The sequence below is a fragment of the Physeter macrocephalus genome, chromosome 18 (genome assembly GCF_002837175.3).
Source record: "Physeter macrocephalus isolate SW-GA chromosome 18, ASM283717v5, whole genome shotgun sequence".
Lineage (NCBI taxonomy): Eukaryota > Metazoa > Chordata > Mammalia > Artiodactyla > Physeteridae > Physeter > Physeter macrocephalus.
In genome coordinates this window covers 42488147-42515620 of record NC_041231.1, presented here as the reverse complement: position 1 = coordinate 42515620, position 27474 = coordinate 42488147, and the positions used below count along the sequence as shown (strand labels likewise).

General features: G+C 43.7%; 1 protein-coding gene across 4 annotated transcripts; it reads left to right on the top strand.

Moving 5' to 3' along the window:
- The first annotated feature begins 1719 nt into the window (after window positions 1–1719).
- On the top strand, window positions 1720–26822 carry RBM5 (RNA binding motif protein 5). 4 transcript variants are annotated; one of them, XM_007113950.4, is made up of 25 exons: window positions 1721–1830; window positions 3174–3243; window positions 5759–5924; window positions 6696–6851; window positions 10607–10676; window positions 11166–11239; window positions 13698–13781; window positions 14759–14819; window positions 15594–15659; window positions 16483–16643; window positions 17092–17189; window positions 17793–17880; window positions 18032–18109; window positions 18193–18265; window positions 18934–19019; window positions 19409–19493; window positions 19706–19797; window positions 21446–21607; window positions 22471–22620; window positions 22703–22774; window positions 23361–23540; window positions 23859–23933; window positions 24954–25051; window positions 25129–25258; window positions 26120–26822. In XM_007113950.4, the coding sequence occupies exons 2-25, from the start codon at window positions 3227–3229 to the stop codon at window positions 26243–26245; spliced, it is 2448 nt and encodes an 815-aa protein (XP_007114012.1). In that variant the 5' UTR covers window positions 1721–1830; window positions 3174–3226; the 3' UTR covers window positions 26246–26822. The 4 variants fall into 4 exon arrangements, with proteins under 4 accessions (XP_007114010.1, XP_007114012.1, XP_023979549.1 ...); XM_007113948.4 differs by having other exon boundaries at window positions 1720–1830; window positions 25129–26262; XM_024123781.3 differs by lacking the exons at window positions 25129–25258; window positions 26120–26822 and adding an exon at window positions 24743–24870 and having other exon boundaries at window positions 24954–25061.
- Window positions 26823–27474: the final 652 nt, after the last annotated feature.

Genomic DNA, 27474 nt, shown 5'->3' with positions numbered 1-27474 from the left:
GCATGCAGGCTCTAGTTGAGGCGCGCGAGCTCAATAGTTGCAGTGTGCGGTCTTAGTTACCCTGTGGCATGTGGGATCTTAGTTCCGTGACCAGGGAATGAACCCACATCCCCTGCATTGGAAGGTGGATTCTTTACCACTGGACCACCAGGGAAGTCCCCCTTCTACTTATTCTTAAAAGATTTCTTTTTATCCAGAAAGAAAAGAGTATAAGTGTGGTTTTCCACATCTAATATCTTCCTCTGCCCTGTCATGGTCTAATTATTCAATCTGTATATGTGACCTGAAAAATCAGTTCCACTAAATCTATATCTACAAATAATGCCAGTGGGCAAGTTATGCTAACTGGATACTTAGAAATACCACCATTTGACTGATGAGTGAGGGTCCAAAATATCTCTCTCTGAATTGCTGAAGGATCCCTGGTTCTTTCCGCCACAAATGTTGCACTTTTAGCTTTGGTAGTGGATTCATTTGTTCATTCAACAAATATTTACTGAGTGCATACCATGTGCCTAGCAGCAGTAGAGGCACTGGGGATATAGTAGTGAACTAAACAGACAAAAGTCCCTCCTCTTCTGGAGTTTACATTCTAGTGAATGAGGGCGTGCACTCAAATTAAACTTACTAGTTCAAATCCCAGTTCCACCACTATAGTTTGGAATCTATAGTGCGACATTTTAGTGTGACCTACTGTCTCTCTAAAACAAGGACAGTGATAATAGCTTTAACTAAGTGAACGGCAGTTGAGCCAGCTAGAAGTGGTCAGATCCAAGATATAGTTTAAAGGTAGAGTCAACAGGATTTGTTGATAGATTGAGTGCGAGGAAAAAGGAGTCATGGATGACTCCAAGGTTTTTGTCCTGAGTAACTGGAAGCAGGGGGTTGCTAACTATGGGGTGGGGAAGGCTGTGAAGGTGAAAAGGTTGGCTTTTGGCTGTGTTAACTTTGATACTCTATTAGATGGCCAAGTAGTAACTGTTAAATTAACCCTGGAAGGACTTCCTGGTGGCGTTAAGACTCCACTCCACGGTCCCAATGCAGGGGGCCAGGTTCAATCCCTGGTCAGGGAACTAGATCTTACATGTGTGCCACAACTAAGAGTTCGCATGCCACAACTAAGGAGCCCACGTGCCGCAACTAAGGAGTCCTGGAGCCGCAACTAAGGGGGCTGCGTGCCACAACTATGGAGGCTGCCTGCCACAACTAAGAACCAATGCAACCATTTTTTAAAAATCCTCTTAATTTCCATAAACCTCAATTTCCTTACTTGCAAAATGGATTTAATAACCACCTCATAGGTTATGAAAATGAAAATAGAAATTTGTAAAGCATGTAGCCCAATAATCTAATCTAGCATTCAATGATGCAATAGGCGATCGACCTACATTCCTTCTCTTAAAGCCAGATTAAACGTGATGGTTTACACCGCGTCGGTGAAAGAAAACTGTACTCTCTAAGGCCCTTGTAGCAAAGCAAATAATTACTATGCCTAATAAAGGTAAAAGCTCTGATACGCATCTGCAAAAGGCAGACTGGATGTTAGGCCTGGGTTTTGAAGAAAGGGAAATACGCAGGAAATTGACACAGGGCGTAGTTAAGTGACAGGTTGCCTTAGCGACCACACTACCCAGCAGCCCTCGCGCAGCCAGACCCCTTCGCGGATTGGACACCTCCATAGGAAGCGTGTGGCGGGGGGAGGGGATAGGCGCGAGGTACTGTGGGTAGGAGACGGCCGTCGACGGAGGCGCCATTTTGTGAGGCGGCCGTACCCTGTTGGTATCCCTTGGCAGAAAACCGCTACTGCTGCTACTTCCGTCCTTCCTGGGGGTAAGTGCGGCGGCCGCCCGTAATGACCGGCGGTTCTTTCTGTTGGAGCAGGCCCTGTAGAGCCTCCCTGTCAGCCGCGGGCGGCGGTCGATCAGCTCCAGCCGGATCTCTCGAAGGGCTACCGGAGGCATTGGAGAGCCGCGCCCCTCCTCGCCGCTAGCGCTGTCAGCTTTCAGAGAGCGTTCTCCCGCCCAGCCCGAGGCCCGCTTCCTTCGAGCTCTGAGTGTGCCCCTGTCGGGACGTGTTTCCGACTACCCAGCCCAGCTGAGCATGAAGCCGTCGTTTGTCTCTCGGGTACTTCTCAGGGGCGCCCTGACAGTCTCTAGCCGCCATCGCCCCGCAGCTTGACCTGAATCAGCCCTTTCCGGAAAGCTGTTCGTTGAAGGCTGATCTGCGGACTGGGAACCTCTTGGGGATCGGGAGGCGGGTGTGCAGGCAGGAAGAGATAGCCGGACGCCTGAGTTGGTCGCGCAGGCCGTGGCGCCGCCATCTCGGCCGCGACACCCCGCGGAGGTGGGTCCGGGCACTGCCCAGGCGATGAGGGGAGGCATCAGAGATTCTGCCTAGGGCCTGGTTTCTCCCGGATGGTTCTCTTCCATTTATTAATTCAGCAAATGTTCGTTGAGCGCCTGCCTAGGACAGGCGCCAGGGACGGCTGTAAGTAGTTTCTTGGACCGCGGACGCATCGAACGCAGTCTAGCTCTGTGATGTTTTATCACCGCCGGTGCGCAGCTGAGCCAGGCTGGCCACCTCAAGAACGTGTGGTGATTATTGTTACCTAGGAATTAAGTCGTGTGGAGGTTTCCCCTTGTTTGAGATAGCTTTGGATCAGCCGTTGCGTTAAATGGAGTAGATTTTCAATCAACTCAGCATCGGGCTTCTGAAAGGTTTTAAGTTTTTCATAAGTAATTTTTGAATTTCGTTTCGCTCCTTTTATTAATACAGACACTTTGATTAATGTTTTAACGGTCAACTATCCCAATGGAGTTGCTTTGATTCAGAACACAGGGAGCTGATTGCAGCTGTGCCCTTTTTGCTTTGTAATCCTACAGCAGGAGCAGGGAAGGAACCTTCTGCTCGTATCCTTTTATGGGTTTGTTATTGAATGTGGAATCTAATATTTTTTACTGTGCTTCGCCTTCCTGCTATGCTCACTGTTAACAAAACCTTAGCTTGATTTTAATGTTGACAGTTGGTCCCCACTTCCCTCCCCACCCCCCCAACCTTAGATAATCACTGTTAATGGTTTAATGAAATTCCAATCTCAGTAGTGTTCCAGCTATGGAACAGTTGACTTACGTGATCTCTCAGATTTGCAGCAACCTATCTCTTTTGTCTCCTAGGAAAAACAAAATTTGAACCTTTTGGAGCAGTGTGCTAGATCTTCAGCAGGACAATGGGTTCAGACAAACGGTAAGTTATTACTGTTACATGCCTTTGATCTCAGCATTTCAATGGGGACTGAGCTATTTGTTAAAAATTGTTTATCAAACAAATATTTGAGTGTCTGTTTTGTATCCGGCATTGCTGTGAGCACTTTCATGATACTTGCTCTCACAAGCACACAGTTTAATGAGATAATTAAAATACTTTGTGAACTGTGCTATGATAAAAGAAGTTGAGGGTGCTGTTAGAACACTTAGGAACATGTGTTTTCTTGGAAACGGCCAGGAAAGCTTCCTGGAGAAAGTATTCTCTAAGGTGAAGCCTGAAGGGTAAGAAAGAATTAGGCAAAGGAGGGCTGGGTGGAATAGTAAGTCATGAGGGTTCCTGGTGTGGATAACAAACAGCCTCTGGAAGAAGCTAGGAGACCATACTGTCTGTCACTTTGCACAGTACCTGGGCTGTAGAAAGCAATCAGTGAATGCCAGTTCTTGTTATTGTCCCCTCCATGACAAGATGATCCAGATTTATAGAGCTGAGAAGCTTTGGACCATGGGTTACATTTTTAAAAAAAAAAAAAAAAAAAAAGAAGAAAGAAAAACTGCTAAAGAATTAGTAAAGAATTAAGATGAGAGCATTTGACTCCTGTGTCATCTGTGGATTCTCCAACTCAAACCATTTGATTTAAACACACAACCTTTATTTATTCATCCAGCTGCCTCCTTAATATTGAGTCCAGTCCCAGTGAAAGATCAAATTGATGGCCCACTGGGACTCATGAAGTGTTCATGTCACATGATATCATTGTTTTAATGCTTTGTCAGTAGTCTGGTTCCAAATAAATTAACATTTACCGTTTTAGGGTCTCTCATCTACATACTTAACATTGCAAAATAGTCCTAGACTACTTGTTTCATTTGTTTCTTTTTATGAAATTTGTATACTCTAAACGAGGCCCTTATAAGCCTTCTCTTTGTCTTGTCCTTACATAGTAGTTTTATGAACCTGGTAAACAATTTATGAAAGAACTATTTATATCTGTGGTCAAATGGGTTTAAGCCTTTTGTTATTAGGTTTTCCTGTGAAGCCCAGTGCTGCTCAGTAATCAAAAATAAATCAGGGGCTTCCCTGGTGGTGCAGCGGTTAGGAGTCTGCCTGCCAATGCAGGGAACATGGGTTCGAGCCCTGGTCCGGGAAGATCCCACATGCCACGGAGCAACTAGGCCCGTGTACAGCTGATGAGCCTGTGCTCTAGAACCCGTGAGCCACAACTACTGAAGCCCATGCACCTGGAGCCCGTGCTCTGCAACAAGAGAAGCCACTGCAGTGAAAGGCCCTCGCATCGCAGCAAGGAGTGGCCTCCGCTCACCGCAACTAGAGAAAGCCCTCACACAGCAATGAAGACCCAATGCAGCCAATCAGTCAATCAATCAATCAGATGTTATAGGAAATAATGTTCTCTGATGGTGCTAGTTATATCTAACAAATGAACTTGGTTAACTGCCAAATGGGGAAAAAAGACAGGTTATCCAGTTTGTTGGTCCATTTCTCAGTAGGGAGATACCCTTCAGAGCGGATGAGTCAGGACATGTCCTCCTTTGCAATTGAGTGAAATGCTAAAACAGTTGACCCCTGAACAACATGGGTTTGAATTTTGCAGGTCCACTTATAGGCAGATTTTCTTCAATAAATACAGTACTACATGATCTGTGGTTGGTTGAATCTGCAGATGCAGAACTGTGTATACCAGAGGGCTAACTGGGACTTGAGCATCCATGGGTTTTGGTATCTGCAGCAGGTCCTGGAACCAGTCCCTGGCGGGAACAACTATAATTTCATTCTTCCAGTCTAGATTGATCACTAAGATCTGAAATCAGGGATGAAAGGAGTGATGTGAAGACCACAGGCTTGGGAAAATGCAAGATGAACTTGGGCAGCCTGACTCTCTCAAAAATATTAAACCCATACATTTGATAGCTATATATATATTTTTTAGTATTCTAATCTTTTATTTATTTATTTATATTCTTTTATTTTTGGCTGTGTTGGGTCTTCGTTTCTGTGCGAGGGCTTTCTCTAGTTGCAGCAAGCCGGGGCCACTCTTCATCGTGGTGCGCAGGCCTCTTCACTGTCACGGCCTCTCTTGTTGCGGAGCACAGGCTCCAGACGCGCAGGCTCAGTAGTTGTGGCTCACGGGCCTAGTTGCTCCGCAGCATGTGGGATCTTCCCAGACCAGGGCTCGAACCCGCGTCCCCTGCATCAGCAGGCAGACTCTCAACCACTGCACCACCAGGGAAGCCCGTGATAGCTATATTTTTACATTTAGTATGAATTCCTGAAAACTACCTTTGTACTTAGGGATATAGCTGTTTTCCCAGTCATTGTCTTTGTAAATTGGAATTTGGTGATAAATTTTAAGGGATACACTGAACTAGTTGGATATCTTATAAACTGAGATGTGGGTTGTGTGTTTTTTCAACCATGTTTTCTAAAGGGACAAAATGTGATTTACTGAAGAGTAAATGAAAATTATTTTCCGTGGCAGAGTGAGTAGAACAGAACGCAGTGGAAGATACGGGTCCATCATAGACAGGGATGATCGTGATGAGCGTGAATCCAGAAGCAGGAGGAGGGACTCAGATTACAAAAGATCTAGTGATGATCGGAGGGGTGATAGATATGATGACTACCGAGACTATGACAGTCCAGAGGTGAGTGACCAACAACTGTTTATAGAGTTGTTAGAATTATGAATTATATGCACAGAACCTCCAAGATTCTTGAAATAAGTATACCAATTGTGGAAATCTCTCAAGAGGAGTATTATATTCAAACTCTTTATTATTCTGAAATCTGAGTCGACTATAACCCTCAAAGACAGAGCCCTGTAGTCGTAGAAATACTGTCCAGGGTTTACTTAGGGCTCACTATGCACCAGGCACTCTTTTGAGCACTTGACTTACATGAACTCATTCAGGTCTCACTACAACCTTAAAAGGTAGGTGTTATTTTCATTTTAAAGATGAGACAATTGGGGCATAATTATATACCATCCCTTTGCCTCAGATGGTGTTTCTAAAAGTTGTAGTTTAACATTGTAGCATAGCTTTTTTCACATTTCTTTCCATATGCATTAGCTTTGTTTAACAGTAATTGTGCAGCCCACATAATTTTGCACTGTTTTTTTTTTCTTATGCATATAATCATTTTAACAGGTAATAGTGTTTCATTGTGTGTTGTTATACTGTTTGGTGAGTTGTTAAACCATTCTTTCTGAACTAAATGATTGTTGCCAGGTTTGGGGGTTTCTGTTCTTGTTTTTGTTTTATGCTGTTTTAGAAGACACTGCAGTGAGCATCATCATGGAGTTCTTGTATTATCTCTATTCCTAAAGATAAATTACTACAAGCGGAGAGACTGGATCAAAGGGTATAAATAAGCCCAGTGTGATTTGAATTACAATTTTCTTTATTGTAAATCAGAGAGAACGTGAAAGAAGGAACAGTGACCGATCCGAAGATGGCTACCATTCAGATGGTGACTATGGCGAGCATGACTATAGGCATGACATCAGTGATGAGAGGGAGAGCAAGACCATCATGCTTCGCGGCCTTCCCATCACCATCACGGAGAGCGATGTAAGGGGAACCAACAGTTCTAATGAGCAATCCAATGGGCACAATGAACTTTGAGCTTCTACCATTATTTTCTTGTGTGACTATATCTCAAGCTAATATCTAGTGAAATACATTTCTGTAATTAGGGTGGAGTTCTCTCAACTTGGTTCACAGATATATCATTTGTATTTAGGCTTTGAAGCTCAATGTAGAGTTTTCAGAAGAACTACAGGGAGCAGTTCTTATTCCTTCAATAATAGCTACTAGAAGGTAGCCAGTACGTTTTTATTGAATTGGTTACTTACTCAGTGAGGGTGTATCTGTAAGAACATTTTATGATTTGGCCATCCTTTGGTTTAATGGAAATTATATTATCCATTTGAAACTTCTGAAAAGCCTGTGGCTTTTCAGAAGTGACTCCCCACTTCTCCAACTGGTCAACTACGGTCTTGGTGTACTGGGCACTGCCTGATTTCCAGTGGTATCTCTGACCCTCACGCATTCCTTCCAGCCACATCCACCACTTGCTTCTGCTGCAGGCCACTTTGGAAATGTCCATCGTTCTACCAGTGTGCCCTTTTTTTCTCCTTGAAGCCTTCTTCCTTCCTTCCTTCCTTCCTTCCTTCCTTCCTTCCTTCCTTCCTCCCTTCCTCCCTTCCTCCCTTCCTCCCTTCCTCCCTTCCTCCCTTCCTCCCTCCCTTCCTCCCTTCCTTCCTCCCTTCCTTCCTTTCTTTTCTTTCTTTCTTTTCTTCCTTCCTTCCTCCCTCCCTCCCTCCCTCCCTCCCTTCTGTCTTTCATTTGGGAGGGCAGCTCTGTGCTGCATGCAGGACCTTAGTTCCCCGACCAGGGATTGAACCCATGCTCCCTGCAGTGGAAGCACGGAGTCTTAACCACTGAACCGCCAGGGAAGTCCCTGAAGCCTTTCTTGACCTACCAGGTGGAATTTCTTAAGTGTATCCCCAACCCTTGGATGCAGGAGGCTGCTCAGCCAATGTTGTTTGTGAAATGAATGTGATGTTTTGAAATACATTTATAAAACATGCATTATGCCAGTATCTATTGTCTTGGAGTACTCAGAGTAATATTCTGACTAATGTTTAGTGAATTTTAGAGCTAAAGATAAGTACTGAGTTCACACAGCCTTGGTCTTCTAAACATTGGAAGTGACAAATGAGATGGGATATTAGAATTAATAGTGGGTATTTGTGATCCACAGCACACTTGCTACACTGTGTACTGCTATGCTATAGTGATACAGAACCATGGGTCCTGCCTCATAAAAGCTTAAGGATGAATAGCTAAGGTCAGCAGATAATGAAGACAATGCACAGTAGAAAGGGATAGGTGTTGGAAAAGGTCCTGTTGAAAGTGGTTCTGTGGAGTAACTCTGGAGGATTCTTTCAGGGAGCTGAGTTAACTGGTTGAGGGCAAGGAAGAGCTCCAGGGAGATTTTAGTTGAGCTGATTCTTGGGGGATAGAAATGTTTTGGTCTGGTGGAGAACTGAGGATGAGATGTGGACTGGCCCAAATCAGCTTGATATGACTGAAATCAAAGGCTTTTGGCAGGAGAGAGGTGGATGGGAAGGTGCTTTGGGGGCCAGTGATGGAGTCTTTGAAAGCCCAGCTAAGTATAAAAGAAAGCTACTGAGGTTTTTACCTGGTAACAAAAGCTATGTAGGTTGGAATGGTAGGGGGTAGAAAGAAGGCAGAGCTGAGCTCAGGTAGCAGCAGCCATGAGCATGTGGAGTAGGGGAGGAGGGGATACAAGAAATCTTGCAGGAGTCAGTTGAGGAAGGTTTACTTGTTGATCATACTGTCCCCTTGAGTCTTTTAGGCCTGTGGCCCTGGGAGCATGCAGAAGAAGTGGGTGGCATGGGGAGAGCAATGCCTTAGCTGACTCTGGGGGCACTCCCTTTTGGTAATGAAACAAGATTGAAATGCTAATTTATTTCAGGCTTCTGAGAGAACTAGAAGTGCTTACCTTAAGAAGGCAGGTTTTCAAAGTAGACTTTCTGAGGTTGCCAAATTTTTTGCAGTATTTGTAGAAAATTTGCTTATTGGGATCTTTAAAACATTTTAAAATTATAGTATTTAATCTTCTGAATTTCAGTTTATCACTTTCAGTATTGCATTTTATTTTAGTCCCCCACTGACATGTGAAATCTTAGAGTAACTGTCTTTAGTTAATTATGTTACTATGTATGTTTAGTTAATTATGTTACTATGTATGTTACTGTATCGCTACTTTTATAGAAACTGTTGTTAGTTACTCTGGTGACTGATTTTTTTACTTACTGTGTTACCAAGCATGAACTTGAGTCAGGTGGTTGGGTCTGGCTCAGTGTAGCGCTTCTCATACATACTCTTTGTGAAAAAATAGTCGATTTTCCTTATATTTGTGGTAGTTGCAGTCTGTAAAGGCACTGGGGGTATGGAACCATGCTCTTAGGGGAAATACAAAGTTAGGTTCCTGTGAGCCTCTGGTCACAACATTTTCATTAACAGATCAATATATGACTTTGTTTCGTGTGTATTTCTGTTTAGAGGTGCCTTATTTAATATATACTGTTGATTCATTAGCATTGAACTCACAGCCAATAGCACTGTAACTTATGTCTGAATGAAGCTTTTTAATATATTTTCCCTGTAAGGGACATCACAGCCTTCCTTCTTGCATTAGGAACACTAGACAGCACTTCAGCACTGCACTTGGAGAGCCATTTTAAACAGTGAAATCACCAACAAAAAGTACAAAAATGTGAAAAACTTGGCACTAAACAGACTATGAGTAGGACACTTGTTTACAGTATGAAAGCTGAAACAAGGCAGAGCATCACCTCTGCCGGGAACATATACATCAGGTGACTCAAATTTTTTACTACTCTGCACGTGTCTGCAAATGGCCATGAAAGCACTACAAGTATTGATTTGGAGTTAACAAATTTTAATGCGTAGGCAAATCCGCAAGTGCAGAATCCCCAGATAATGAGGATTGACTGTATATAATCCTGCAGCCTTTACACGTAATTATGGAAAGTGGAGGCCACTAAGAATCTGGTTTCACAAATTTGGCCCTGGTTTTCTCCCTGGGAGTATCGCTGCCTGGTATGATTGTTAAAGAGACTAATGTATTTATTAATGTATTTTGCCTTTTGCAGTAAGGGTTTGATCTGACATCAATAACAAACCTACCAGCCAGAAGTCTTTCTTCAGGCCCAATTAATGTTTACTTTGATTTACTAGGAGCTGAAGAACGTTATGAGCTTTGTTAATTTTCACCATTAATGTAAATGTAAGGAAGCTATTTCTTTAAGATATTGTGCAAAAAATATTTATCTTAAGGGAGTTCCTCATTTTTTGGCATTGATACTTGGTTGCGTACTTCAGAAGACAGTGACATATCTTCTGCATTTTTTAAATCTCATCTTTCTCTCTGGTCCTTTAGTACAAAGAACAACAAGATTAGACTAAAAGAGGGAGGCTTGAGGGACAGCATACCATGAGCAAGACTGTGTATCACAACATAAATAATTGTGCCTGAGGAAATTCCCAGTCAGCATATAAAGAATGCCTTGAAAGCTGTTACAGTACATCAGTTTCTATGAGAAGTGTTCCTTCTTTTATTCTATTTTTAGAATAATTACATTTTGATGATAGAAGTTAAAGCTTGGCTAATTAAGCAGTTAATGTAATCCCTAGTCTTTGACCTCTCTTTAGTGTGGAATAGTTTGTGGCTAAAGCTTTAACTATAAATGTGTAAAACCCTGTCTGTGCAGATTCGAGAAATGATGGAATCCTTTGAAGGCCCTCAGCCTGCGGACGTGAGGCTGATGAAGAGGAAAACAGGTGAGAGCTTGCTTAGTTCCTGTTGTTCTGGTTCTCTTCCCCATTCCCACCTCAGTCCCTAAAGAACATCCTGATATCCCCAGTCTTCAAGCACATGAATTCAGAATGAAAGGTTTGCCATGGCTAAGGAATGTGACTGTTTGAAAACGATGTTAGAAAGCATCTGAGGACCTTTTTAAAAACTTTGTTTTTAGGGGCTTTTTTTTCCCTTCGGTAAGTAGTGATTTATAAACTCCTTGTTTGACTGTTTGTAGTCGGTTGCATGGTTACTTTTTAAGCGTGGAATCAAATCGAGTGGCATTTAGTTCAGGCGGCTTGGTTCCTTGCCATGGCAAAGTATCAAGAAGATCCCCAAGTCAAGTCACATTTGTAAAGCTGCTTCCCAATTGGCTTTGTCACGCAGTGTTGAAGCAGTGGGAGAGAGATTCACCTGTTATAAAGGAACTGACTAACACGAGTATCCCGTCTATATCTGAATGCTGTCTCTAGGTGTAAGCCGTGGTTTCGCCTTCGTGGAGTTTTATCACTTGCAAGATGCTACCAGCTGGATGGAAGCCAATCAGGTTGCTTCACTCACCAAGTCTAGATATTCATGAAAATGGAACAAGTCTGTACAATTAAAAAAAAAAAAAGGTTGAAGGAGTGGTTTGTTCCAAAGGAGTGACTTTAAAAAAAGAAAAGCTTTGTATATATTAAAATTGCTGTTACTAGAATAAATACAGTACCAAGCACTACATTGCAGAATTTGCTCTGCCTTTAAACATGGCTACCTGGCAGGGCCTTGTTAACCACTGAATATTTGTCTGGTAGTTATCAAGACATCTTTAATATTCCCCTTTTCCTTACCTGATTATATTCCTATTATGTCCATTGAGAGTAATCTTAGATTATCCAACTCTCGATTTGACAGTGAAGAGAATATAATTAAAGTCTGCACCAGGCATTTTGTAAGTAATTTTTTATTTCACTTGGAGACTGCAAGCCTCCTGGAGGCGTAACTGCTCACATGGGTCTTCAAGGACTATATAAGGACCTAGTGGAATTTCTGAGCAATAAGTCTGATGAGATTAACCTGGGAGCTGGTGTCCTGCTGCTGTCTGATCTAGTTAGAGTGGCATTAACATTCTAATCTCCCTGAGAATGCCTTTTATAGTCTGTTCAAAGCAAATCATTGATGATTCTTTAAGAAGCATTAACTGAAGTGTTCTACAGTTTGTCAAGATAATGTTCAGTGCTTGGCACTTAAATGACGTTTTTTGCCAGAACTCCAAAGCACAGTATGGAATGCCTTAACCAAGTGCATTCTGGGAAGTCTGCTTAACTCATTATGTTGCTTCTCTGCAGCATTTTATGATTTGTCACTCATAAATAAGAGTTATATTCTTTGATGATTTATTATCATTTATAGCAAGACTCACTAATGAGGGTATCATTTTGATTGACTTGTTAGATTTTTAAGCCTCTCATTTCCTTAACCCAGAGGTGACAGCCTGATCTTATAATGGTAGATCTTCATTCATTTCATACCATGGACACCATCCTAATAAAATTCAGGACATAGGCAAGCTTCATGTGAATCTGCTTTCTTCACATGACAGCATCTTTTAATATGGTGGATGTATCAGAATGACTTGCTTGGGAGTATAAAACTCCTAGGAAGTTAAAACCTGTAAGACACTTAAAAATCTCCACAATTTTAATGTATACAAAGCTATGTTAATGTGTAATATTTCATTACAGTTCAAATTCACTCCAGAAATAAAAGGCCAGTAGGATTAGGGACTCAGTGATAGTTTGGAGTCTCCCCCAGCACACATCCCTCCTAGTGGGATGATCTGTTGACATATCTCCCAGCTTCTCTATTTTTGCTTCTTTACAACACAGTGAGTGGATGGCCTTCAGCTCTTTCCCTCTTGGCCAGACATGCAGTCTTGTCTTTAGATATTGCAGAGACAACATTCACAGCATGTCTTAACTCTTCCAGGATTTGCAAGAACCAAATTACTCAACAGTATGTATGTTTAGAGGGGTTAGACTCCTTTAAAAAAATTTGGATATCTAGCCTCCTACTTAAATCTGTTCTGGCAGTGTCAGAACATCCTGCTCCCTTCCCCTCCCCCCCAAAAAAAGAAAAAGAAAAGATGTGCCTGTTAAATGAAGGCTCTTTGGGGGCAGGTGCTGGGTATACTCTTGGTAGACTGATTCAGCTTGGAGTTTTGACCTTTGAAAATTAAGTCCTTTTTAGTCACATGGTTGACTTGAAGGATGAGGTGGTATATGAACATTTACAAACTTTTCCTAACCCCCTGAAGAAACTTCATTGGCCTCCTGGTTACTCATCTTGAAGGAGAGTACCATCTATTTCAGTGAAAAACACATCTGTCACTCAGGACATCACGTGGTGCACTTGGCAGGAAGAAATCTCATTTAGCTGTTTTAGAGTCGATGGCATTCAGACTAGTTCCTCCTGAGAAAATTGTAACCAGATTCCCTTTAAAAATGAGTTCCCTTCCCATTGTCCCCCAGAGGACACATCTGAAGCAGGAATTTGGGGGAAGGGGAAATGTAAAGGCTTTCACTTTGCGTAAGGATGGGGGACTGGGGAAAAAGTGAAGCGAAGCCCAAGGACACCATGCTAAGGGCTAAAGTAGGAGACAACCTCAGAACTGGGAGAATTGTGTCTTCTGCTTTTTGAAATAGACTGTCACTCTCAGGCAGCCTGTCAATGATGAATGTTAGGACTTCTGTCTCTGCTGGAGACACGGCCTGGTGCATGTCAGCGTTTAGTGTGTGGCAGCTTTCTCAGCACTCCCTGACTCCGTTTACCTTTACTCCGCATCCCATTCTCTTACTGCCTATCTGAAGGATTGGATGGGCAGAGTATAGGTGGCGGTGGTTGGTCCTCCCCGTATGTTGTCCATTTAATTCCAGAGCACTGATTTTTCCGAAGTGTGCTCTGCCCTGGGAAAATGGACACATGTTCCTCACAATGGGAATAACTAATTACTTCTTTTTTTACAGAAAAAGCTGGTGATTCAAGGAAAGCATATTGCAATGCATTATAGCAATCCCAGACCTAAGTTTGAAGATTGGCTTTGTAACAAGGTAAGCATGCGTTCTTCCCAAATAGACAAAACTCTTGGGGTTTTGTTGTTTTCTGTTTGTTTGACTGTCCAAACAGGAAATGAGTAAGTACACAATCACCAGCTTTTATCATAAGGTGATTTTCGTACTTTCTGACTTTCTTGGGTCCTCCTGAATAGGTATTAGAGGACAGAATCCCTCAAACATGAGAGATTTTGTTTAAGATCCTGGTTCTGAGCCCAGTGTTTCAATTAAGATTTTAAGTTTATTTCACTTTATGGTTTCTTGAATTCTAGAGCTCTCAACTTTGGGCAATTTCTCTCTTTTTTTTTTTTTTTTTTTTTTTTTTCTATGTATTATTTGGCTGCATTGGGTCTTCGTTGCTGTGCGTGGGCTTCCTCTAGTTGCAGCGAGCGGGGGCTGCTCTTCATTGCAGTGCGCAGGCTTCTCATCATGGTGCCTTCTCTTGTTGCAGAGCATGGGCTCTAGACGCATGGGCTTCAGTAGTTGTGGCTCGCGGGCTCTACAGCGCAGGCTCAGTAGTTGTGGCGCACGTGCTTAGTTGCTCCGCAGCATGTGAGATCTTCCTGGACCAGGGCTCAAACCCATGTCCCCTACATTGGCAGGCGGATTCTTTACGATTGCGCCACCAGGGAAGTCCTTATGGTGCTCTTCTGATATAAGGGAGAACTTTGCCAGTGGCTTGCTGTAGGATTTTGGGGTGACCTAAAACTTTTCCCCAGCTTGATAAAAATGGAATTCTACTTCAGAATACATCAAAATTTGTTTTTCTTGGGAGAATTCACATAGTTGTAAAAGCATTCTAAATTTTTAGATTAATATCCCTTTATCTTGGATACATGGCATCACTTTCTGCTTTTTTTTGTTGTTGTTCCTCACTGGGACTTGCCCATGGCCCTCTTGCTCTAACCCACATTGTTACTAGTAAGCCCGGCCTACTGTGAGAAATAACCAAGATAAAACTTTTTTTTTTCCAGTGCTGCCTTAACAATTTCAGGAAAAGACTAAAATGCTTCCGATGTGGAGCAGACAAGTTTGGTAAGCCCAGATTCAGCTGTTTGGGAATATGTATTAAACCCTGACTAATTGGATTGTTTGTGAACCTAAGGAAAAGTACGGGTTGTAGGGCATTTAAACAAGTAACCTATATATTTTCCTTAAACCTTCTTACCTTAGGTTAGGTAGATCCTGCTGATGATTGAGAGTACAAATAGTTCTTTTATGTTCCAAAATTAAGTCTGCTCGCCTTGTTTACATTCTGCATCTGCTTTTCTTTAGTATAGAGGTAGTATCAGTCCTCCACTGGCCCAATTTTTGCATTCCACATTTAAAATTCATGTCAAAATTAATGAGGTTTTACTATAGCCACAAATGGTTAAAAAAGAAAAAATGCTACATTTACTTAAAATTAAAACTTTGGTATTTCAATGTTTTTGTTTGTTTGTTTAATTTTATTTCTTTATTTATTTATTTTTGGCTGTGTTGGGTCTTCGTTTCTGTGTGAGGGCTTTCTCCAGTTGCGGCGAGCAGGGGCCACTCTTCATCGCGGTGCACGGGCCTCTCACTGTCACGGCCTCTCCCGTTGCGGAGCATAGGCTCCAGACGCGCAGGCTCAGTAGTTGTGGCTCATGGGCCTAGCCGCTCCGTGGCATGTGGGATCTTCCCAGACCAGGGTTTGAACCCATGTCCCCTGCATTGGCAGGCAGATTCTTAACCATTGCGCCACCCGGGAAGCCCCTCAATGTATTTTTTATATTGGTTTGTTGTTTGTCTTCAGTTACTGATTCTTCCTCTTTCTTTTCTTTCTTGTAGACTCTGAACAGGAAGTGCCCCCTGGAACGACAGAATCAGTTCAGTCTGTGGATTACTACTGCGATAGTAAGTTCAAATGTAATCTTTTGGCCTTTGTGTTGGAAATTGACCTCCATTTGATGTTTTTGTTCCCTACCCTTTATTTATTTATTTATTTTGCATTTATTTTATTTATTTATTTTTGGCTGGCGCTGGGTCTTCGTTGCTGCGCACGGGCTTTCTCTAGTTGCGATGAGCAGGCTTCTCATTGCGGTGGCCTCTCCTGCTGCAGAACACGGGCTCTAGGCATGCAGGCTTCAGTAGTTTTGGCACGCAGGCTCAGCAGTTGTGGCTCGCGGGCTCTAGAGCAGAGGCTCAGTAGTTGTGGTCCACGGGCTTAGTTACTCCGCAGCATGTGGGATCTTCCCGGACCAGGGCTCGAACCCGTGTCCCCTGCAATGGCAGGCAGATTCTTAACCCCTGCGCCACCAGGGAAGTTCCATCCTGCCATTTTTTAATGAGGAGCAGTAGCTTCAGGTTACCTCATAAAAGATTGGTTTTTAGAATCTTCTCCATGTCAAAGTGTGAAAGATATGCAGTTGACCCTTGAACAACATGGGTTTGAACAACGTGGGTTTTTTCAATGAATGCTATAGTAGTGCACTATCCTCTGGTTGAATCTGGGGATGTGGAACTACTAGTACAGAGGGCTGACTATAAAGTTATATACAGATTTTTGACTGCATGGCTGGGATAGGGGTGGGGTCAGCACCCCTAATCCCCCTGCATTCAAGGGTCAAATATGCTAGAAACCTCCCAAAATGGATTTGTTTGTTTGTACTTGAACCTGCCTTGAAAAGCATTGGTGGTGAGAATGCATGTATCTGTCATTTGTCTCATTCACCTGCAGCAATCATACTTCGAAACATAGCTCCACACACTGTGGTGGATTCCATCATGACAGCACTGTCTCCCTACGCGTCCTTAGCTGTCAATAACATTCGCCTCATAAAAGACAAACAGACCCAGCAGAACAGAGGCTTCGCGTTTGTGCAGCTGTCTTCTGCAATGGTGAGATGTTCATTGAATCTTTCCTTTTAAAAGAAACTGAGATTTAAGAGGCAAATGTGGTTCATCCAATTGTGATACTGTGTGTAAGGCTCCTGGAGCCCGAAGTTCAAGACATAAGAAATGACAGTTATTACAGTGGTAAATTACAGGCTGATGACTTCAGTAAGTGGTAAAAATACCATATATACCTGTAGGTAACTGAAGGTTGAGCCATAGTTTCGTCCTTTCATCATGCTTTGTTTTAGACTGTTTTAGCATTTACTCTTTTAATAATACTGGATACCTTCATGTCCTGGAGGAAAGAGGGCTAATTTTTTTCTCATGATTTCATATCCACAAATAAGAATGAATTGCTATTCTTTTTTTAATATTTCTTTGACTGGGCTAGGTAGTAGAGAGAGATTTTCAATTACGTGACAAAATTGTATTTCTTCACATTTTCCTTCAGGATGCTTCTCAGCTGCTTCAGATACTACAGAGTCTCCATCCTCCTTTGAAAATTGATGGCAAAACTATTGGGGTTGATTTTGCAAAAAGTGCCAGAAAGTGAGTGGCTTCATTGTCTTTACCTCAAACCGCTGCATCTGCGTGCTTGTCCAGGGATGCTTTGCTAACTGCACTCAAAGCCCATGTTCTCTACATTGAGACACTATCCTTCCTGGTTGGCTGGGAAGGACACAGTTGTCTTCTTAGAGCTTATTCCCTCTGTCTCAATAACCAGTTGCCAGAAAACTTCAGAGCAGGACAAAGAGAGACATGGCAGATGGGTTGAGAATAAGTGCTATGCAAACTGCTTCAGGATGGTGCAAACCCATCTGGATATAAGTCTTTACTTCCAGAACAACATGCAGCTTCATGTATATAGAGCTTCATTCTAGCGACGTAAATTTCCCCTTTCTGGTATCATTGCTCATCCAGCAGACACCTTATTAGATGGAAGGGTACAAAGGAGAATAGAAATACTACAGGGACACTTGCCCACTTAGGGCTTTGCCCATGGGAACCCTTCCTCATCTGAAATGTGGCCTTGCTGGCATTAGAGACCTTCCAACAAAGGCTGGAGTGAATTGCTGTTTTCTGGGTAGTGTGGGGTTAGTGATTGGAAACATACTGAGATAGAATCACATGATTGGATCATTGTGGTTTCAGAGACTTGGTCCTCCCAGATGGTAACCGGGTCAGTGCTTTCTCCGTGGCTAGTACAGCCATTGCTGCCGCTCAGTGGTCTTCCACCCAGGTAAGATGGAGGATCTTTTTGCTCAAAGCAGTGTGGTGGTGTTGCCCGGATTCACAGAAGTAACCTCTCCAGCGGTGCTTGCCTTAGAAGCTCTCCAAGGACATTTTAAAAACTTAATGTCTGTGTTTCCTCTTCTTTTGGTATTTTGTAGTCTCAGAGTGGCGAAGGAGGCAATGTTGACTACAGTTACCTGCAGCCAGGCCAAGATGGGTACACCCAGTATGCTCAGGTAGGTAGATCTGACCAGCATCCAACTTCTGGTCTCCAGAGTGTGTCTGAGAATAGCAGCTTTAATGGTGGACTCTTCTACAGTACTCACAGGATTACCAACAGTTTTATCAGCAACAGGCTGGAGGATTGGAATCTGATGCATCATCTGCATCAGGTAATAAACTTCATATTCCCTTTATTTTTGTTTAAGGAAATACAACTGAGATAGAACTAGATGTTCTCACTAGACCCAAATCTATGAGGGCCATTTCCCTGCAAAACTTGGGGATAGGACACATTCAGGGTTGTCACCATGTGCCTGAGGTCCTAGGGGAATATTGGGATTGCTCGTGTACATCAGGAGCTGATAAGAAGCTCTTAAGACCATGTGATGAGTGTTCATTCTTGGAATTCAATATTTTCCCTGTCTGTGTTGTTAGGAATCATGGGTGACCATGTAGGTTCAGGTAAGCAGATACGATGTGGCCCTCCAGTCGTCTGGTGTCCAGACATTAATCAGAAGGGTCACTCTAAAAGCTTATGCTTCAGTTTTTGTTCTAGAATTATAAAGGTGTGGCAGTTAAATCTATTCTCAACCCCAGAGCAGATATGGAGACTTTCTTCTCTTCCTTCTTCTTAGCCATCATACAGAATTTTTGACTTTGTGTGTCACATTCTAGTAGGATTATAAAAATGAAAATATCGTAGGTTCAAGAGTACTTATTGGGAATTAGGTTGTTAAGAACTGACGTATAAAAAGATGCTAGATTGGGCATTACAGATAAGGATGTTTGGCTTAGAGTTCAGTGCATTGTCTCTTCTAACTCCTGTGTTTATTATCAGGCACAGCAGTGACCACCACCTCAGCGGCTGTAGTATCTCAGAGTCCCCAACTATATAATCAGACCTCCAATCCACCCGGCTCTCCGGTAATCCTGTCATTTTAGATACAGAACTGGTGACTGTTGGGGAAGCTTTGTGTTGCCATACTAGTATTATCTTTTCCTGCTGTATGAGCTAGGATTGAATAATAACACACACATTCCAGTCTCACTTCTCTGTCAAATATTATTAGATAATAAAATAATTTTGTGTATGTATTTTAAGTGCAAGATTCCAAACGGTGTATTTATACTATGCATGCTTCGACTTGACCTTTAGGAAGAAAGTTGTCAACATGTGTTTTGCTCAAGGATTGCCTTAGATCATTGCTACAGTGGGTCTGTCAGGGGGCCCTTCCTGCTGGATGATTGCAGTGATTTAGTTCTCTTGAGAGACTTTACAGTTGAAATTATATTGAAGCTGCTGTTCTTTCCAGACTGAGGAAGCACAGCCTAGCACTAGCACAAGTACACAGGCCCCAGCCGCTTCCCCCACTGGTGTAGTTCCTGGTACCAAATATGGTAAGCCAAACCTCATGGGGCTGTTGACAGTTGGAAGGTCCTAGTTGTTGTCTTTGTTTAATAAGAGTTCCTCTCCCTTTGTGGGTGTCAGAGGGACACTTGGGGATGTGAGAGAAGACCATTAAGACCTGCTGCATCTCAGTGGCTTAGAATTTGAAGTAAAGCCAGTTTCTTACCTGGAATGACTGTATGCTGGATTTTGTTTTTTGCAGCAGTGCCTGACACGTCCACTTACCAGTATGATGAATCTTCAGGATATTACTATGATCCGACAACAGGGCTGTACTATGACCCCAACTCGCAGGTAATTTAAGGGTTAAAATACATGTTTTGAGGTATAATGTACATACGGAAAAATGCATGAAACTGACATGCAGTTCTTGCAGTTCTTTGAATGTTTACATGTATATGCGTTCATACATATACCAGCACTGAGATAAGAACGAGAGCATTCCTAGCACGCTGGACGTTCTCTGATGCCTGTTGCTGTTCGGTCAGAAACCCCACCCGTAGCCGCTATTCTTACTTCTAAACCATGGATTATTTTGTCAAGTTAAAATTTATAGGTGACTGTTAACCTTCATGTAAAGACCTAGATAGAAATTTTAATTGTAATTTTTTTCTTACTGTATTTTTTTTTAATTGAGATAAAATTCACGTAACATAAAATTCACCATTTTAACCATTTAGAGTGTTCAGTTCAGTGGTATATTCACAGCGTTGTGCAGCCATCATCACTATCTAATTATAGAACCTTTTCATCAACCTGAAAAGAAATCCTATGCCCTATATATTAAGCAGTCACTTCCTAATCCCGTCCCACCCCAGCAACTGCTGTCTGCTTTCTGTCTCTGTGGATTTGCCTATTCTAGACATTTTGTGTAAATGGAATCAGATATGTGACCTTTTGTGTCTGGCTTCTTTTACTTAGCAACCCTTTGTATTTTTGAGAGTAGAAATTAGCAGATGTGTGGAGTGGTATTTTATTTTTGGTGGTGTATATAACTTTTAAAGAGGAAAAGAAACATTAACACTTCATAAATAAACAGCTATTTATGACCGGGAGCCGTATGTGTATATAGAACAGTAAAAATAAGTGCTTTTAACAGGAACTTGACATTGAGAGCTTGTGGTTTCTGAGAGTCAGGTGTGAAGCTGTGTGGGACCTGCCAAGCAGGCTGAGCCTGTGCATGGTTCTTCCACTGCTCTTGCTTGTGAAGTCTGACCTTTCCCAGGCCATTCTTCTTGGCGGCCATAGAAGTTGTGGCTCCTGTGTTTGACCCGCACCACCTTCCCTGGAAGAGATACAACAGGCAGTCTCTCCTAGGTCCCTGTTGAGCAGATAGAGTGATTGACTGAAGAATAGAGAAGAGGAGAGATAACTGCCACCTATTCTCTGTTGTGGTTCTCCCCACAAATTTCAGATCAAGTTCCTTCACATGTCACCTCCTTCCAGACTCCCAAGCTAGCCTCTTGCAAACCTGTTTGGTTTCCTGGGTGTCCACAGGCAGGGTTCTGTATGGTTGAACCCAACAATGAGATGTTAACTCGTCATGGAGGACGTATGAGATAAAGCTCCTCCTGAACCACCTGTTCTGGCCACTTGGTTTATGTAAATGGTCTGTCTATGGAAAGGAGTCAGACGTGTTTCTCTTTGGGTACCCTCCAGGCCCAGGGATTAAATTAATGGGAACTAGACTCTTGAAAAGAAACCACACTCTACTTTCGCCCAAGAGGTTTCACACCTCTTGGCTGGTTCTTCATCCTCACCTACACCAAGGTGTACAGCACCTCTTCTCTACGCAGAAAATATTATTGGTCTGCAACATGCTTTGTTTTTATGTTTAGTTTTTTTGACAAAACAACTTTGATGTGGGTTTTTGACAAAATACTCCTTTAAGTTAATGGTTCAATACAGCAGAAATCTGCATTAATGGTATTTTTTTTCCCAGTACTACTACAATTCCTTAACCCAGCAGTACCTGTACTGGGATGGAGAGAAGGAGACTTACGTGCTGGCTGCAGAGTCTAACTCCCACCAGCAGACGGGCCTACCTCCTGTAAAAGAGGGGAAGGAAAAGAAGGAGAAACCCAAGAGCAAAACAGCACAGCAGGTAAGATCATGACCCAGCCAGCAGACCCATCTTTCTCTCTGGGATATTGGGCTTAATTTTTATGTTTTTTTTTTGCGGGGGGGTGGAGCAGGGGGGCGAGGCATTTATATCTGCTTTATTTGGATTCTTTAAAATGGGGCCACACATCTTATTTATATCAAGTTTGTAGAGCATTTTGCAGTTTTTTTAGTGTTACCATATGTTGTCTGTCAGTTGCCTGTGTACTTAGGGGGAAAAAATCCTGAAAGACTCGAAGACTTTTTTTTTTTTAATAATATTTATTTATTTGGCTGCGTCGTGTCTTAGTTGCGGTACGCAGGGTCTTCATTGCCGCGTGCAGGGTGTTTAGTTGAGGCATGAGGGATCTAGTTCCCTGACCAGGGATAGAACCCGAGCCCCCTGCATTGGGAGCAGAGTCTTAGCCACTGGACCACCAGGGAAGTCCCTGAGATTTAGGTTGTATAAGGCTGTATGGGGTTTCCAGTGCCTTTCGGCAGTTAGAAGAATTCACTGAAGAGTTCCCGCTGATGGAGCAGCAAGAAGAAAAGAGTCGTTAATCAGCCTGCATAGTGCAGGAGCCTGCATGAGTCCCAGCTTCAGTCCAGGGAGGAAAAGTCGTTTATACAGGTAACTTCAATGGGAAGCAGATAGAGGCCATCCATAAAAACTATTTATGGAATTTAAAATACATTGACTTTTGAGACCTTTAATGACTTTGGTTGTATGCAGTATCTCATAAAGGTAAGGGAAAAAGGGGTTTTGTTACAGTTTGTTATAATAATGGCTAGTTTTCATGGCATAGGAGACTGTTTTCTAAGTTCCTCTACCTAAGTGTATTTTTTGTGATTGTTGTTTGACTTTAGATTGCCAAAGACATGGAACGCTGGGCTAAGAGTTTAAACAAGCAGAAAGAAAATTTTAAAAACAGCTTTCAACCTGTCAATTCTTTGAGGGAAGAAGAAAGGAGAGAATCTGCTGCAGCAGATGCTGGCTTTGCTCTCTTTGAGAAGAAGGTAACACTAGCAAGAATGGCCTTACTTCATGAGGGGAACTTAGGTAAAATTTGAGGCTTATGACTTGTTCTCTGTTTCCCAGGGAGCCTTAGCAGAAAGGCAGCAGCTCATCCCCGAATTGGTGCGAAATGGAGACGAGGAGAATCCCCTCAAAGTAAGGAAGTACCACCAGAGTTTAAAGACCATATCTGTGCTTTGTGTCTCACTTTGAAACTCAGCTGCATCTTGGCTAATGTGATTTCTACTTAATTGGTCCCTGTCAGTGGGTATTTGGAGCAGCTTCTGCACATAGAATCCATGTTCAGGGCTTTGCTTTCCCTGTGTGAGATGAGAGCTGGAGAGATGGAGCAGGGAATGAAGCCCAAATTCCTGAGCTCAGTTAATTGAGTTTTATTGCATTTGTAAATAGAGTGTTTTAACAGACTGGAAAGAGAAAATTAAGACAAGAAAAAAACATATTTTATTGGTAGATACTAATGTGGGTGGGCCATTACTCTGATCTTTTGTATTTGGGGTTTTCAAACATGGTCAGTAGTTTGAGAACAGCCATCCGGGAACTCTTCTTGGGGCCCCAAGAGGGTTGGTGCCAGGAGGCTCTCGAGCCCAGCACTGGAGGACCTGGCTGCTCCACTCAGTACGGGTAATGGGCGTACTCTCACAGCTTGGATTAGGCATTACTTTTAGCCATTGCTATCTTCCTGTTGTACATTTCCAATGACCCACCCTCCTTTTGTCCCTAGAGGGGTCTGGTTGCTGCTTACAGTGGTGATAGTGACAATGAAGAGGAGCTGGTGGAGAGACTTGAGAGTGAAGAAGAAAAGCTGGCCGACTGGAAGAAGATGGCCTGCCTGCTCTGCCGGCGCCAGTTCCCAAACAGAGACGCCCTGGTCAGGCACCAGCAGCTCTCAGACCTACACAAGGTGGCCATGCTTCTCTGAGCTGATCTGAGGCAGGGAGGGGAGGCAGCAAGATGCTGTGAGTGCCCTGACGGTAGTGAAGTTTCAGTAAATACCTGTATTAAATGATTGCCTTTTAGAAGGCTGCTCCTGGTTATAGTATGTTCTAGATTATAGAGTGGAAAGGACTGTGGCAGCTCCGTATGCACCGGGCTCTGGCTTTCATGCTGTAGTGTAGTGAATTGGGCTTTGACTCTTAGAATATAATAGATACTGATAATGTTGTGATATGTCAAATTAGGTAGGTGTGAATTCTTACTGTCTGTAAAATCTCTCGTACAGCAAAACATGGACATCTACCGACGATCCAGGCTGAGCGAGCAGGAGCTGGAAGCCTTGGAGCTGAGGGAGAGAGAGGTGAATGGGGGTCAATGTGCCGCTAGAGTGTCTTGGGGTAACTGCCTTTGGCTTTTATTTGTAGCACTTGTTTCAGGTCCCAGGGGCAGGGTAGGATTTGCCACATACCTATCACCTGGCCATTGTGGCTTATGTAGACTGCACCCAACTCTGTGCGCTTTGTGAGCCCTGCACTGACCCTTAATGAGGGTGCTCAAGGCTGCTCATAAGTCCTGAGTGCCAGATAGTTGCTGGTGAAGTATTCTGGATTTTAGCAAGGAGAGAGTGAGCTCATTTGGCCTGGCCCGGGAAGCCTTTGTGAACAATGAGAGGAGCTTCAAATGAGGCCCAGGGAACAGCAGGACACAAGATGATTGCAGGTGATGTGGAAGGAAGCAGTGGGCAGGAGAAGCTTGTGGGGCCACTAGTGGACGATCATTTGGTAGTTGACGAGGCAGGTTGAGAGCCAGCTGGGCAGGGTTTTAAATACAAATAGAGGCCTATGGGTTAGAGATTAACCAGTGAGCAAGTTACTTGAAATTTCTCACCCCAAGGTAGTATCTGTAGTTAGGGCTTTTGCTTTCCTGTTTTTTCCCACTGTTTACGGTGCCGTCTCCCCAGGGACTGTAGAACAGGTCTCTGGAAGTCTCCTTGGCTCTGTCTCCCTGGAGGTTGGCCTGTCCAAATGCTGAGGGGGTACAGCAGCTCTGCCCTCCTCTCCCTCGAGGACCTTGGCAAGCTGTGCCCACGCCCAGCAGGCTGGTTGAAGACCTTGACAAGAGGTGACTCGTTAAATAAAACTGGTTGTTGGAAACATAGTTCTACCCCAGGTTCCACACACAGTTCATCTCTACAAACCTGCCGTTTTGGATATGACTGAGTGCAGCGAGGGAGACAGGGCATGTGGTATTTGAGAGCACTCTAAAAGGCCAAGCTCCAGATGAAGAAAGCACTTGAGGTGATAATCTTGAAGTGTGGGTGCATGAGACTGCTACAGATTGAAGTCTGAATATCTCTAACCATGTTCGTTTTCCCACATAGATGAAATACCGGGATCGAGCCGCAGAAAGACGGGAGAAGTACGGCATTCCAGAACCTCCAGAACCTAAGCGCAAGAAGCAGTTTGATGCTGGCACTGTGTATGTGTTGTGCACATTTTCCACTTTGTGAGCCAGGGCTCTGGCTTTTTAAGTAACTGTGTGTTTGCCACTGGCAGGAATTACGAGCAGCCCACCAAAGATGGCATTGACCACAGTAACATTGGCAACAAGATGCTGCAGGCCATGGGTTGGCGGGAAGGCTCAGGTTTGGGAAGAAAGTGTCAAGGCATCACAGCCCCCATTGAGGTAAGCAGTGGCTTGCAGGCTTATCCCAGAGATGAGATGAGATTGAAGCACCCAGAGGACCTAGGACCCAGTGGGAGTTGTCTTCTCTGCAGCCCTCCCATATTTCACGCTCCTTTTAAGATGTCAGTGGAAGGAATGGGTGTGGCACCCTACTTGATTTTTCTGGTCTTTTGGTATCTTTGGGTAAAACCTACCTTCTCCCAAGGGCTGTGTCTTTCTATGTCCTTTGTTATAAACAAACCCTAACTTAACACCAATTCAGACCCGTGTAGCTTAGATTGGATTTTTAGAAAGGTACTGTGCTTTAGTTTCTAAGTGATTTTGCTTATGTATAAAACAAATTATAATTTAGTAGGATTTCCATCCATGATAAGAAATCCTTTACTCAGAGTCCAGGAGCAGAGGCCCTCAACCACTGGCCTTCTAGACAAAAGCACCGCCAGTGATTGCTCCCTCTCTGACCCGGCAACATAGCTTAGGTCAGACTCTTACTGTTGATTTGTGCAAGCGAGTTCTGCTGACTTCAAGCTGTCCTGCTGTGATCTGTGCCCAAAATTACCAGACCTTCCCTGGGCTTCAGTGCAATGCTTTGTGCTTTGGGGCCCGTACAGTGCTTGCTGAACAGGCATAGGAGTAGGGGAGGGTACGGTTCTATCTGCCTGTCTCCCTTACCTATTTGATCCCTTCAGTCCTTAAACCTACTCCAGGTCTCCAATATAGAAATCCATGTCTTCATTTAAAACTTCCTCTCCTGTCTTCCAGAGGGTGGTCCAGCTCAGTAGGGAGTGGGTTAGATAAGGGGGAGAGGGAGCAGTCCACACCCTACCTGCCAGCTGCTGACAGCAGTTTTATCCCCCCCAGGCTCAAGTCCGGCTAAAAGGAGCTGGCCTAGGAGCCAAAGGCAGCGCATACGGACTGTCTGGTGCAGATTCCTACAAAGATGCTGTCCGGAAGGCCATGTTTGCCCGGTTCACTGAGATGGAGTGAGACTCAGAGAGAGGATGAGAGAGAGAAAGAGAGTGAGAGAGAGAGAGAGAGAGAGAGAGAGAGAGAGGGAGGGAGGGAGGGAGAGAGGGATGACAAGGAGCTCCAGAGAGCACAAGGAGTGCTCCATCTCTTGAATTCACTCTGACCACCTTTCTCTTTAAGGGCATGCCTTGTGCTGTTAATAGTTTTTAGGGCAAACCACTTCATTCTGCAAGGTTCTCCCACTTAAAGGAGTTCCCCTAGTATGGGTTATCTGGTGAATGGCCTGCCTTCCTGCCAGAGGGCTTGTGAGCTGGCCAAGGGGACAGTGGGTCTTTTATACTTCAGTGTACATAGTGTAATTGTAGTGTGTTTTACATGTGTACCCTATGTTGTGGTCCATCAGCCCCTTGCATTCCTAGGGGGTGTTGAGATGCCCTAGGGTGGTATGTAACACCAAAGCCGCCTCTGTCATTTGTTGTGCTGTCTTTTCTCGGCAAAAGCCTTGTGTATATTTGTATATTACACATTTGTACAGAATTTTGGAAGATTTTCAGTCTAGTTGCCAAATCTGGCTCCTTTACAAAAGAAATACCTTGAAAAATGCGTGTCTGTGTCTCTTTATTCTTGGGGTGATGAAGTGTGTGAAAATTCTTCATGAAAACTCCATCATAACTGAGTCAGCCTTTCCACTTCCTAGGCCTAAGTGAGTGCGAGCACTTGGGCTTCTTCATTTTTCACAGACTATATCCTAGACCTGCGGGGGGTAGTCATGTTACTGCTCTGTGAGGAAGAGCCTCCCTGCTTTTGGCCACAATACAGGCGACCTCTCTGCTGAGGTGGAGGAGCTGAGAGGCCATCTCTCTCCCCCGAAGCACTCTACTTCTCTGCTGTCATCTCAGCTGCTGAGGAGGTGGTCAGGGACGTTGCAGGGTTTTCCATTCTGAGTGGTGTCATCCAGTCCTTGTCATCATTTGGCCAGCAACACCATGCTTGACAAGGGCAGGAAGTGTGCCTGAGTCTGAGGCTCTTCCCAGGACCAGATGTGATGGGGTACCCATGCTGCCCATCTAGCTGAACTGGGTGCTTGGGCTCCCTGTGTGGCATTTAGTCAGGGAGGGGGAACTTATTCTTAAAGCTAGACCTCCATGGCTTTTGTGAATGGTCATATTTTTCTGTTTTCAGGCAGGCCCGGCCCTTATAAAATCAGGATGAAAAATGCTCAGGAGGAGCTTTCAGGGCACAGGCCC